The 12,965-nt window shown below is 37.8% G+C and overlaps 1 protein-coding gene across 2 annotated transcripts in view; it reads right to left on the reverse strand.

Annotated features, from left to right (window-relative positions):
* Window positions 1–12,965, reverse strand: part of KMT2E (lysine methyltransferase 2E) — a 101,489-nt gene that overhangs the window by 18,787 nt on the left and 69,737 nt on the right. For both annotated transcript variants that reach the window (XM_010380510.2, XM_010380503.2), the window contains 2 exons: window positions 6,070–6,334; window positions 5,019–5,117 (listed from right to left, as the gene is read on the reverse strand). In XM_010380510.2, the coding sequence (XP_010378812.1) occupies window positions 5,019–5,117; window positions 6,070–6,334 (364 nt within the window). The remainder of the gene's footprint in view (window positions 1–5,018; window positions 5,118–6,069; window positions 6,335–12,965) is intronic.

Consider the following 12,965-nt stretch of genomic DNA (forward strand, 5'->3'; position numbering starts at 1 on the left):
TTATTTTGGAAATATTTGAAAACTACAAAGGAGACTGTTTTCATGCCATTATAAATGGGGGAGGAAGTGTTTTTTTTGTTTTTTGTTTTTTGTTTTTTTTTTTTTGAGCTTTTCACTGTCACCCAGGCTGCAGTGCAGTGGTGCCATCTTGGCTCATTGCAACCTCCTCCTCTGGGTTCAAGTGATTCTCGTGCCTCAGCCTCCCAAGTAGCTGGGATTACAGGCATGTCCCACCATGCCTGGCTAATCTTTGTATTTTTAGTAGAGATGGAGTTTGGCCATGTCACCCAGTCTGGTCTCGAACTCGTGAACTCAAGTGATCAACCAACTTGGCCTCCCAAAGTGCTGGGGTTACAGGCATGAGCCACCAGGCCCAGCAACAAGTCTCTTTTAGTATTTAAATCTTTCAGAAATTCGCTGCTTTTAAAATGATCACTTTAAGCTACAGGTATACCCCCCAGTATCTAATCCCCTTCCACATGTACTATTTATATGACAAGATTACAGCCACCTAACCCCACCTCCACAAACACACTAGAAGGACACTCAGTAGTGCCCTGGTTTTTGGAATCAAGTGAGTATAAACAGTCTACTGTATTTCAGTCTACTGGCTAACGGTAAGATTTTCCTAATGTACAACAACCATGCAGTTCCATATAACTTAGCCACAAATTTGCTTTTGTTAAAGCAGGTAACAACTTCCTAAGGAAAAAAAAGACAAAATATGATGGATGGAAAAAGAAAATGTTCATAAAAGAAAAATCCAAAAGGCCAAAAGGGGTAGAGGGTAATGGAACTGGAAATGAAAAGGCCTTCCATCTTGGCCACATAAATATTCTTTCATGAAATCTTCATCCCTGAGTATTTTGTGTGACCTATAGCCAACTTTATCTCCCTAGTAGCCCTCTCCCCTAAAATAGCCTATAATCCCAACCAAATATAATTATATTTATAGCTGTCTCCAGGATTTCCCCTGGAAAAATACATTCCATAAAACTTTGTCATAAGCTAACCTGTATTTGGTTAAACCCTACTCAAAAGGTCCATAATAAATATATAGAAATATATTAAATATACATACATAAATATATTACCTAGAGTTCATGAAACAATCTGATCTCTCCCCAGCTATAAGTTATCTATCATATTTATATCTCCTTCACTTATTGCTGAGTTGTAATTATTTTTGTAAATACTTCTAAAAGCAGAGATACTGCCTTCCATTCTCATTTAAAAAAATGAAGCCAACAACCAAAACACATAAATACCCTGGTGCAATTTCTGGAAATTAGGCATGATTTTAATAGGTGGTATATGAAATTATGTACACAGGTTAAAATTGCCAGTTTTGTATTTTTCAAGCTGTACTACAAAAGGATAGGGTGAAGTACAATAGATCCCACTTATTCACAGGGGATACATTTCAAGACCACCAAAGCATGCCTGAAACTGCAGATAGTACTGAACCATATACATACAGTGCTGTTTTTTCCTATACATATGTAACTGTAACAAAATCGAACAATTATAACCATGTACTGTAATGAAAGTTACGTGAATGTGGTATCTCTCTCAAAATACCTTAATATTTTGAACCTCAGTGGGTAACTGAAACCTGGGAAAGCAAACCTGCAGATAAGGAGGGACTACTATACATTTAAATTTGGTGATTACATGGAGTTTATCCGGGAAGATGTTATTACTGACTCGTCTTACTGCAATCTGATAAATATACATGATACCGAGTCTAGGTGAGCATCTTAACTCTGAAATGCTCTGAAATCCATAACTTTTTGATGGCCAACATGGTGCTCAAAGGAAATGCTCATTGGAGCATTTCAGATTTTTGGATTTGGGATCTTCAACTGGTAAGTGCAATGCAAATATTTCAAAATATTAACCCTGGAAAATTTCTGGTCCTGGAAAAGTAATAACCTGTATCTCCATAATGGTTTGGAAGTCTATCTATCTTGTCACAGGTGGAGATTTAAATCAGTTTGACTAAGTTTCTCAAGAGTAGTATGCCACCATCTTTATTCTACCTAGTTTTAGTTGTCCCTCTTTCTCACTTTTTGATTTGACATTATCTTTCTGACTACTGATGTTAATCTAACCAATATAAATCAAGACTAGGAAAATTAAAGGTGATTCATTTTAAACTTTTCAAAACCAAATATAATATTAATACTTGGGGGTAGGGAACTCTACTAATTGCTTAGGAATCCTAGGATGCATGATTTTTCATTCTGCTTATTTGACTACACCAAAAAATTCTTTAATGCAAACATCAAAGCAAATGTACCAATTAGAAGTAACAATTGCGATGACTTGGAGAGCTATGGGTCAGGAGCCAAGGATTTTTAGATTTTAATTTCATATCCTTTTGAAATACCAAATTAAAAACATTTATACTTTCAAGTTTTCCACATTTTATTCCCATGAAAAATACTCAGTTTCATATCCACCTTAATGGCAGATGGCAGAATATATAAAAATGGACATAAAAACTTTGAAGGACATAAAACTTCATTTTACTATAGCATACTAGTAAGCAAAACCAGGACCAAAAACGGATTCCAAGTAAGGAAGCCAATATACATATGTATTTTCTAAGTTCCACCAAGTTTAACATGGAGTATACAATTCTCTCTTTTTTGTGGAGATGGAGTTTCGCTCTTGTTGCCCAGGCTGGAGTGCAACGGTACAATCTCAGTTCACTGCAACCTCCGCCTCCCAGGTTCAAGTGATTCTCCTGCCTCAGTCTCCCAAGTGGCTGGGATTACAGTTGCATGCCACCATGCCCGGCTAACTTTTGTATTTTTAGTAGACACGGGGTTTCATCATATTGGCAGGCTGGTCTCAAACTCCTGACCTCAGGTGATCCACCCGTCTTGGCCTCCCAAAGTGCTGGGATTACAGGCGTGAGCCACCGCGCCCAGCAAATATCGAATTTCCTTCTGACATCTAGAAATGAGGATGTTCTAAGATCCACTAACTTTGTCAGCATTTATAGAAAAATATATATTTAAAGTAGCCCCATATAAATGTTTATAAACAGAATTCAATCTGAATAAAAGTATTTATGGGCAAACAACAAACCCCCACTAGTTTTCTGTTTTTGTTTGTTTTGTGACAGGGATCTCACTCTGTCATCACCTAGGCTGGAGTGCAGTGGTAGCATCACAGCTCAGTGCAGCCTTGACCTTCTGGACTCAAGTGATCCTCCCGCCTCAGCATCCTGAATAGCTGGGACTACAGGCATGCACTGTCAAACCTGTCTAATTTTTTAAATTTTTTGTACAGATGAGGTCTCGCTATATTGCCCATGGTGGGTCTCTCAACTCCTGGGCTGAAGTGATCTTCCCACCTCAGCCTCCCAAAGTGCTGGGATTACAGATGTGAGCTACCATGCCTGGCGTATGATTTTTTTTTTTATTTCATTTTTTCTCCAAAGTGGTCGCGACAGCCCTTAAAGCCAGTTATAAAAGAGGTTCCTCCCACCAGACACTTGCCACACACAGAAACAAGTAATACTTTAAATTGATTTCCTAAAAATTCCCAGCACAAGGCTGTGTCAGTTGAAGAATAAACAGAACAGTACTAAAAATCAATACTCAATAACGAGCCACAGGTAACTTGAAAAGGCACACATAACTTACATATAATCGAATCTCAAAAAAGGTTCAAGATAATCCCTTTAGGTACAATAATTTCTCCTTTATAAACTCCTCCAATATTTTCTATTTTCTTTTCTTCTAATACTACCTTGTCTCGACAGACCAGTGTTCCTGAAATCCTAAGGCTATGAAACTGTTCTTCATTGTTTTCAGAATTCTGAGTATCAATAATTCATCAATATTAGAAAACTATCAAGGTGATAAAAACAGGCATATATTAAGTAGGTCAACAATGACCAGACTTTTTTTGTTGCTGTTGTTGGAGACAGAGTCTCGCTCTGTCGCCCAGGTACCTCGCTGCAACCTCCACCTCCTGGGTTCAAGCAATTCTCCCACCTCAGTCTCTTGAATAGCTGGGAATATAAGCGCATACCACCATGCCCGGCTAATTTTTGTATTTTTAGTAGAGACGGGATTTCACCGTGTTGACCAGGCTGGTCTCGAACTTCTGGCCTCAGGTAATCTACCCACCTTGGCCTCCCAAAGTGAGTGGTGTGAGCCACCGCTCCCAGTCAACAATGACCAAACTTTCAAACATCTCACCCTTAAATATGTGACATGAGATTCCATGGAATACAACAAGAAAACCCGGAAAACGGGACGCAAAGGAGCATACGAAGTAAAGGGGAATGGGGAGCACCTATCATAAGGCCATCAGTCAGTTTGTAAAGTCACTTTCAAATTTTAGGGCATGGAAAGTATACCATGATATTTTCTTAACTGGTTGATATATCAAATGCTAAATTACCTTGACTGACAGATCAAATGCTAAATTACCGTAATTTGTGAGAAAATACCTTGTCCTAATTTTTACATTGATAAAATATTTGTAAATAGTACAAGGAATATACATCCTAAATTTATTTTAATGAGAACCTTACTGTATGATAGCAGTGTGAGAATACAGAAATAGCTACCAGTGGTCAGTTTTGTTTTTTTTGCATAAGCAATTTATTTGGTGCTGTAAGGTTTAAAGTTCTGTTTTTATTATATTTCAAATCATGAAAGGATACATTTAGCTAAGAAAAGACATTCTGAACAATAATTGTGGCATTAAAATTTATTAATAGTTCATTGTGGAATTAAAATATTAAGTTATTACTTCCAAAATATTCATATTTCTTAAATGTCATACATTCTTAAATCTCTAATGAACAACCAACACAAATACAAGATTAGTGACATTTATTTAAATGGTAATGATCAAACCAAATAAAAACGCTCAATGGCACATCATTTGCTAACTTCAAAGAATAGCGTAAAAGCCCACGTAAAGGCAGCAACAATTACCATATACAGAGCAGCTGTCACTAAGCCCAAACTAGTAGCTTCCCAACTTACCATCTTCCTTTTCCTTTCTGCAATCTGCTCCTCTGACTCCATTTCTACTTCATTACTAACAGGAGTTTTTTCTTCTATATCATCAATAAAATCTGGTTCCTGAAAAATGGAAATGACTTCTTTATACAAACTATTATTCCATCTATATAACCAGTGACATTAAAATACTTTAATGTCTTTCAACCACAAGAAATTCAACATGTAAATATCATCAGCCTACTTAAATTCATTTAAGAAATTTAGAACTGGTTTCCTAATTCAAGATGCTTTTCAAAATCATGCAATCAAATACTTTTGCTTTTTAAATTTTAGCCAATCAAGTTTTTATCAATATAGGTCAAATATGGTAGCACGGCCTTATATTTATAGAGTTCCCAAAACATAAACCTATACATTATTTCAGAAAAACCTGCAAATACCCAGTGCTCAATAAGTGTTTGTTCAGTTGAAAGTTTAAGGTAAATCATTTCTAGAAGATAGGGCCCTGGAAATGAGCAAAACCTTACTTAATTTTCACATTTTAATTATCCCTCCTAACTGTTTTTTGTTTATAGAGGACATATAACAATATATTTACTGGTGGGGCAACAGACTTTGGCCAAACTCTACCCCCAAAATTACCTTGTATGTTCTTAGTGAATTTTGTCTCAATAATTTTATTTGCTATTATTGTGACATGCTTATAGAATTGATAAGATTACCTGCATCCCCATGTTTAAGGAAAGAAAATTTTGCAGCTTAAGACTTTAAATAAGAACATTTATTATGAACATAAAGTGCCACCTAGAAGATTTTTTAAAGTTATCTAGTCTTAGGATAATCTTGTCTGCAATTCTGCAAGGATTTGCTGACTGCGCTGTTTCTTAATAATTCAACAAATATTGTACAAATTCTAGCAGAACCTGTATTTTACACTTATGAATACTTCATTAAATGACAGAATGGACTTAAAAATACTTTAAACAATTATACATATAACAAAGAAGAGGATAAAATATGACAGATTATTTTCTTTTGTTTATTCAATTTCATTGAGAGCAGAGTTCAGTACCTGATTATTTGATACTGACAGTCTCAGTGGAGAAAGCTTTCTTTGTTTAGTTTCTGGGCTCTTCATTTTGTTGGTTGTTCCTTCACAATCCAAAGTAATATTCTGATTTTGTGTATCTTTTTCTTTTGAAATATCTTTGTCTTTTTTTCCTTTTTTCCGTCTGGTCTCATAACCACTACTGATATTTTCCATGGATTCAGAACTACGTTTTAGAACAGGGCACTCTGGGTTTTCTTTGAGGCATGCACAGTCCACCTTGTACTTACTGGAAAGATAACCAATTAAATATTTTTTTCAAAATATAAAACAAAACTGGGAAATTTCTAATCCATTTTAAGCTGCAACTCCAGAAAATTGTATGCAATTACTATTAATTATAAGCAATCCTTTTTAGTAATTTACATTCCTAGTTAACTACCACAAAAAAATTTTTTCATTAAAATAATGTAATAATTAGATGTCGATTTCTGACCAGATATTAGGCCTTCAATCATAAGTATAACTGGTACAGGTTGAACATGCCTTACCTGAAATGCTTAGGACCAGAAAGGTTGTGGATTTTGGAATGTTTGCATATATATAATGAGATATCTTGGGGAATGGGACCCAGGTCTAAACACAAAATTCACTCGTGTTTCATATAGGCTAAAAGTAATTTTATACACTGTATTTAATAATTCTGTGCCTGAAACAAAGTTCTGATTGCACTCTGACTGACCTGTCATATGAGGTCAGGTGTAGAATTTTCTACTTGTGGCATCATGTCAGTGCTCAAAAAGTTTAGGATGGCCAGGCGCAGTGGCTCTCGCCTGTAATCCCAGAACTTTGGGAGGCCGAGGCAGGCAGATCACTTGAGACCAGCCTGGCCAACATGGTGAAACCCTGTCTCTACTAAAAATACAAAAATTAGCTGGGCATGGTGACACGCACCTGTAATACTGGCTACGTGATAGGCTAAGGTAGGAGAATCGCCTGAATTCAGGACGCAGAAGTTGTAGTGAGCCAAGATTGTGCCACTGCATTCCAGCCTGGGTGACAGAGTGAGACTCCGTCCAAAAAAAAAAACAAAAAACAAAAAAAGCTTACGATTTTGGATTTCAGATTTTTGCATGAGGGATGCTCAACATGTAATATGTTACAGAAGAAGAAAAAAACAAATACATCAGAACTTTTGAGTCTTTTAAAGCAAAATGATACTGTGGATTACACAAAACATTAAGGCAGAAACCATAATTACTTCAGTGTCCCAGAGTGCTATATAAAATACTGATTTGCAATGTGACCTACATAAAAAACACTAGGTATAACAAATACTAAACCTCAACTAGTTTGTCTTATCCTTTAAGGAATGATAACAACAACCAGGTTTCTTTAAAAAGCTACCTTGATAAAATTTAATGTTTCCTTTTCACCATACTAAGTGTTCCCTCTTTCAAATGGAAGCCTGTCTCATCTTCACAATAATGATATTACTCCCATTTTACAAGTGAGATTAAAACTCATTGAGGATTAGCATCTTGTCCAACGTCACACAGTTATATATGTGGAAGGGACGGCATTTAGATCCAGGTTTGTATGACTCTCAGGCACATGTACTTTTCATTTCAATATTTCTCAACTCTGACCACTTTATCTTTATCACAGCTGCTAAGATATAGTTCATTTCTAGGATACAGGCCAAATGCCCAAACCTCAGTTAAACAATAACACAAATCTCTCACTCTGCATGTTTTAAGTAGTTGAATGTATGTTCACAATAAGAACAATTTACTTATTAAGTGTCTAATATTCCTAACTCATTTACTTTTAAAACTGCTAGAAAGATTCAAATCCAACTTCCTAATTCTGTGAACCAGGGATAGAATTCAAACATTTATGGTCCTACCTCCCGCCTCCCAAATCAGGTATTAACAGATACTAGCTTGAAACTCGTTCTAGATGTCTGATTTTAGGACGACAGAACTACAAACAATGATGGCAACAGCTTTTGTTTATTAAGCACCTAAGGTGAGTATTCTTCTTCTTCTCATATACTTGAGGTAATGCAGCACAAAGTGATGAAGAAATTAGTCCAAGGTTACGTAGTAAGTGACCAAGCCAGGATTTGAAACCAGACAGATTACATTCTTAACCTCTATGGGATATGCAATCCCACAAAACACTGAGCAAAAAACTATGCTAAATCTCCTACCTTCTAGGGGAGAGAGAGCTAAAATGATATGATAAATCTGACTGCAATAATCAGTAGAAAGGGATACCAAAGGAAGAGGGATTTCACCAAGAGATAATGAACATTTTAAAAACTGCATTTAAAAAGAATATCACACAAAGTATAAAAATATATAGAATAAAAAGAACCGAATTGAATTGCTAATAACCCAGAAGACTATAGAATATATAAAGAACTTAAGGAAAAAAAAAAAAAAAGCAAGAAAACAACTACCCAAAAGAAAGATGGACAGATGATACGGTCAGGCAATTCACAAGAGAGAAATCCAAACGACAATATAGAAAAATACCTCTGAGAGGCCGGGCGCGGTGGCTCATGCCTGTAATCCCAGCACTTTGGGAGGCTGAGGCGGGTGGATTGCCTGAGCTCAGGAATTGGAGACCAGCCTGGGCAACACGGTGAAACCCCGTCTCTACTAAAATACAAAAAATTAGCCAGGCGTGGCAGTGTGCGCCTGTAGTCCCAGCTACTTGGGAGGCTCAGGCAGGAGAAATGCCTGAACCCAGGAGGTGGAGGTTGCAGTGAGCTGAGATCGTGCCACTGCACTCCATCCAGCCTGGGTGACAGAGCGAGATTCCATCTCAAAAAAAAAAAAAAAAAAGAAAAAGACCTCTGGGTTCACGAATAATCAAGAAAAATGGTAAATAAAAATATTAATATAAAGAGATACCACTCCACATGAGCTAGCATACATATTATATGCTATTATATATAGCATATAATATATATATTATGTAACATAATTATATCATAAATATATATGCTAATAGATAATATATATATGCTAGTTCATGTGGAGTGGCATATACTATATTATATATATTTTACATATAATATTTTAATACATTTTCATATGTCATATTTATTTTATTTATTTATTTATTTATTTTTGAGGTGGAGTCTCACTCTGTCACCCAGGCTAGAGTGCAGTGGTGCAATATCGGTTCACTGCAACCTCCGCCTCCCAGGTTCAAGCGATTCTCCTGTCTCAGCCTCCTGAGTAGCTGGGATTACAGATGTGACACCACACCTGGTTAATTTTTATATTTTTAGTAGAGATGGAGTTTCACCATGTTGGCCAGCCTGGTCTCGAAACTCCTGACCTCAAGTGATCCGCCCACCATGGCGTCCCACAGTGCTGGGATTACAGACATGAGTCACAGCAACTAGCATATATTTTTAAAGTCTTAGAGTAAAGAAGTACAGCAAGGCACTACATTACTTAGGAAACTGGTACGAGTTTAGACAGAAATTCACTCACAACTGGCAAAAACTCATGCTGTGTACATTCTACAACCCAGCAATTCCATTCCTATGTCCCTACCATGGAGAGAATATGTACATACTATGTTCCTACCATGGAGAGGACATGTACACACATGCAGACATGTTCAGAAAGCCCTAGGACATTCTTTTGTCAATATAAAGGTCAATAGTGAAAGGGATAAATACCATAGGCAGTGAAAATAAATTAACTATAGGTACGCACAATGCAGGTTAATCTCACATAATAAATGAGAAAATAATGCAAAAGAATACAGCAAGTTACAATTTACATAAAAGTTTGAAAATATACAAAATTCTAGATACTATTTGCCAACAAATACAGACATAGTAAAATGTTAAAAGAATCAAATTAAAGGGCCGGGTGTGTTGGCTCATGCCTGTAATCCCAGCAGTTTGGCAGGCCAAGGCAGGCAGATCATGAGGTCAGGGGATGGAGACCATCCTGGCTAACACGGTGAAACCCTGTCTCTACTAAAGATACAAAAACAGAATTAGGCGTGGTGGCGGGTGCCTATAGTCCCAGCTACTGGGGAGGCTGAGGTGGGAGAATGGTGTGAACCTGAGAGGCAGAGCTTGCAGTGAGCTAAAATCGCGCCACTGCACTCCAGCCTGGGAGACAGAGCAAGACTCCGTCTCAAAAAAAAAAAAAAAAAAAAGAAATCAAAGATAGCATTTAGTGAAGGAGGGAAGACAGATGCAATGTGGCTCAATGGATAATGTTTTAATTTCTTAATTTGAGAAGTACATGGGTGTTTGTATTATTATTTTATTTTATTTTTGAGACGGAGTTTTGCTCTCGTTGCCCAGGCTGGAGTGTAGTAGCACAATCTCGGCTCACTGCAACCTCTGTCTCCCAGGTTCAAGCAATTCTCCTGCCTCAGCCTCCCAAGTAGCTGGGATTACAGGCATGTGCCACCATGCCCGGCTAATTTTGTATTCTTAGTAGAGATGGGGCTTCACCATGTTGGCCAGGCTTGTTTTGAACCCCTGACCTCAGGTGATCCGCTAGCCTCAGCCTCCCAGTGTGCTGGGATTATAGGCATGAGCCACTGCACCTGGCCGGGCGTTTGTATTATTGTTTACACTTTTCTATTACATTTTTAAAAACTGAAACAAGTTTCCATACTGCTGACCCTTGAACAACACAAGTTTGAACTGTGCACATATACTTATACATGGATTTTTTTCAATATATACATTGGGAAAATGTTTGGAAATTTACAACAATTGCAACAATTTGAAAAAACAGATGAACTATATAGCCTAGAAATATAAAAAAGAAAAAAAAAAGAAAAAGGTATGTCAAGAATGCATATGCATGTAGATAGCAGTCTATTTTATCACTGATTACCATAAAATACATACAAATTATAAAAAGTTAAAATTAATCAAAACCTTTGCACACACATAACAGACCTTACGTGGTGCCATTCACACTCCAGAGACATGTAAACATGTATTATTAAATCATAACTATATAAAAGTAACTGTAGTACATTCTGTACTACTATAATAATTTTGTAGCCACCTCCTGTTGCTATTGTGGTGCCTCAAGTGTTGGGGGTATCTATGTAAAATGCCATGTGACACATGCCCAGGAGCAGTTCATCTCTCAGTAAATTGTGTATGGCAATAAAAAGTGATCTCTTGTGGTTCTCACGAATTCTTCAGTCTTTAGTGCAATACAGTAATTTTTTTTTTTTTTTGGAGACACAGTCTTGCTCTGTCGCTCAGGCTGGAGTGCAGTGGTCCAATCTCAGCTCACTGCAACCTCCACTTCCCGGATTCAAGCAATTCTTCTGCCTCAGCCTCCCGAGTAGCTGGGATTACAGGGGCCCGCCACCAAGCCCAGATAATTTTTTGTATTTTTAGTAGAGACAGAGTTTCACTATGTTTGCCAGGCTGGTCTTGAACTCCTGGCCTCAAGTGATCCATCCACCTTGGCCTCCCTAAGTGCTGGGATTACAGGTGTGAGCCACTGCACCTGGCCAATACAGTACATTTTGAGTAACACCTGTGACCTATACAAAGTGCCACTAGTGATGCTGGAAGTGCTCCTGACAAGCAAAGAAGTTATGACATTGCAAGAGGAAATTGAATTGCTAAAAATGTACGGTAGATGAGGTGTGCAGCTGTAGTTCTCCACCATCTCAAGATAAATGAAGCCAGCATAAGTACCATTGTAAAAAATAATAATAAAAGGAAATTCGTGGAGCCATCACCACAGCTGGGCCACAGAATGTGAAAACCATGCACTTTTTGCAATATACCTTTTTATCTTGTATTGCAAATGAAGTTTTTATGTGGGTGCATGTGCGCTATATAAGAAAGACATACCTATAGACCCTAATATATTTCTAGAAAAAGTGAAGTCATTAAATGACAACATAAAACAAAAGGAATATGAAAGATCTAAAGTTGGAGCATTTAATGCCAGTAATGTATGGTTTGATGATTTTATAAAGAGGTTTAGCTTAATAGGTAAAGCCACTTCTGCAGACTAAGAGGCAGCAGATGAGTTCTCAGACACCATTAAGAAAATCATTGAGGAGAAAGAATATCTGCCTGAAAAGTCTTTTAATGCAAATACAAATGTCCTATTCTGGGGGGAAAAAAGTCATAAAAAGACATTTATTAGTAAGGAAGAGAAGGAAGCACCAGGATTTAAGGCAGGAAGGGACAGATTAACTCTACTGTTTTGTGCAAATGCATTTGGGTTTATGATCAGGACTGCCCTTATCTATAAAGCTGCTAAACCCAAGCCTTGAAGGGAAAACAAACGCCAGCTACCAGTCTTTTGGTTGTACAACAAGAAAACCTGGATGAGATCCCTTTTTCTAGATTGGTACCATTGATGCTTTGTCCCTCAAGTCAGACAACAGGTAGCTAGGAAGGGACTGCCTTTTTTTTTTTTCCGGAGTCTCGCTCTGTCACCCGGGCTGGAGTGCAGTGGCCGGATCTCAGCTCACTGCAAGCTCCGCCTCCCGGGTTTACGCCATTCTCCTGCCTCAGCCACCGGAGTAGCTGGGACTACAGGCGCCCGCCACCTCGCCTGGCTAGTTTTTTGTATTTATTAGTAGAGATGGGGTTTCACTGTGTTAGCCAGGATGGTCTCGATCTCCTCACCTCGTGATCCGCCCGTCTCGGCCTCCCAAAGTGCTGGGATTACAGGCTTGAGCCACCGCGCCCGGCTGGGACTGCCTTTTAAATGTCTTGATATTGGGCAATGCCCCTGGCCACCCAGAACCCTATGAGTTCAACACTAAGGGTATCAAAGTGTCTCTAATTCAGCCTCTACATCAGGGAGTGATAATGGCCTTTAAGGCTCGTTAGACGCAGTACTCTATGGAAAAGACTGTCAACACTATGGAACAGAACC

This window comes from Rhinopithecus roxellana, chromosome 6 (assembly GCF_007565055.1).
Source record: "Rhinopithecus roxellana isolate Shanxi Qingling chromosome 6, ASM756505v1, whole genome shotgun sequence".
NCBI lineage: Eukaryota > Metazoa > Chordata > Mammalia > Primates > Cercopithecidae > Rhinopithecus > Rhinopithecus roxellana.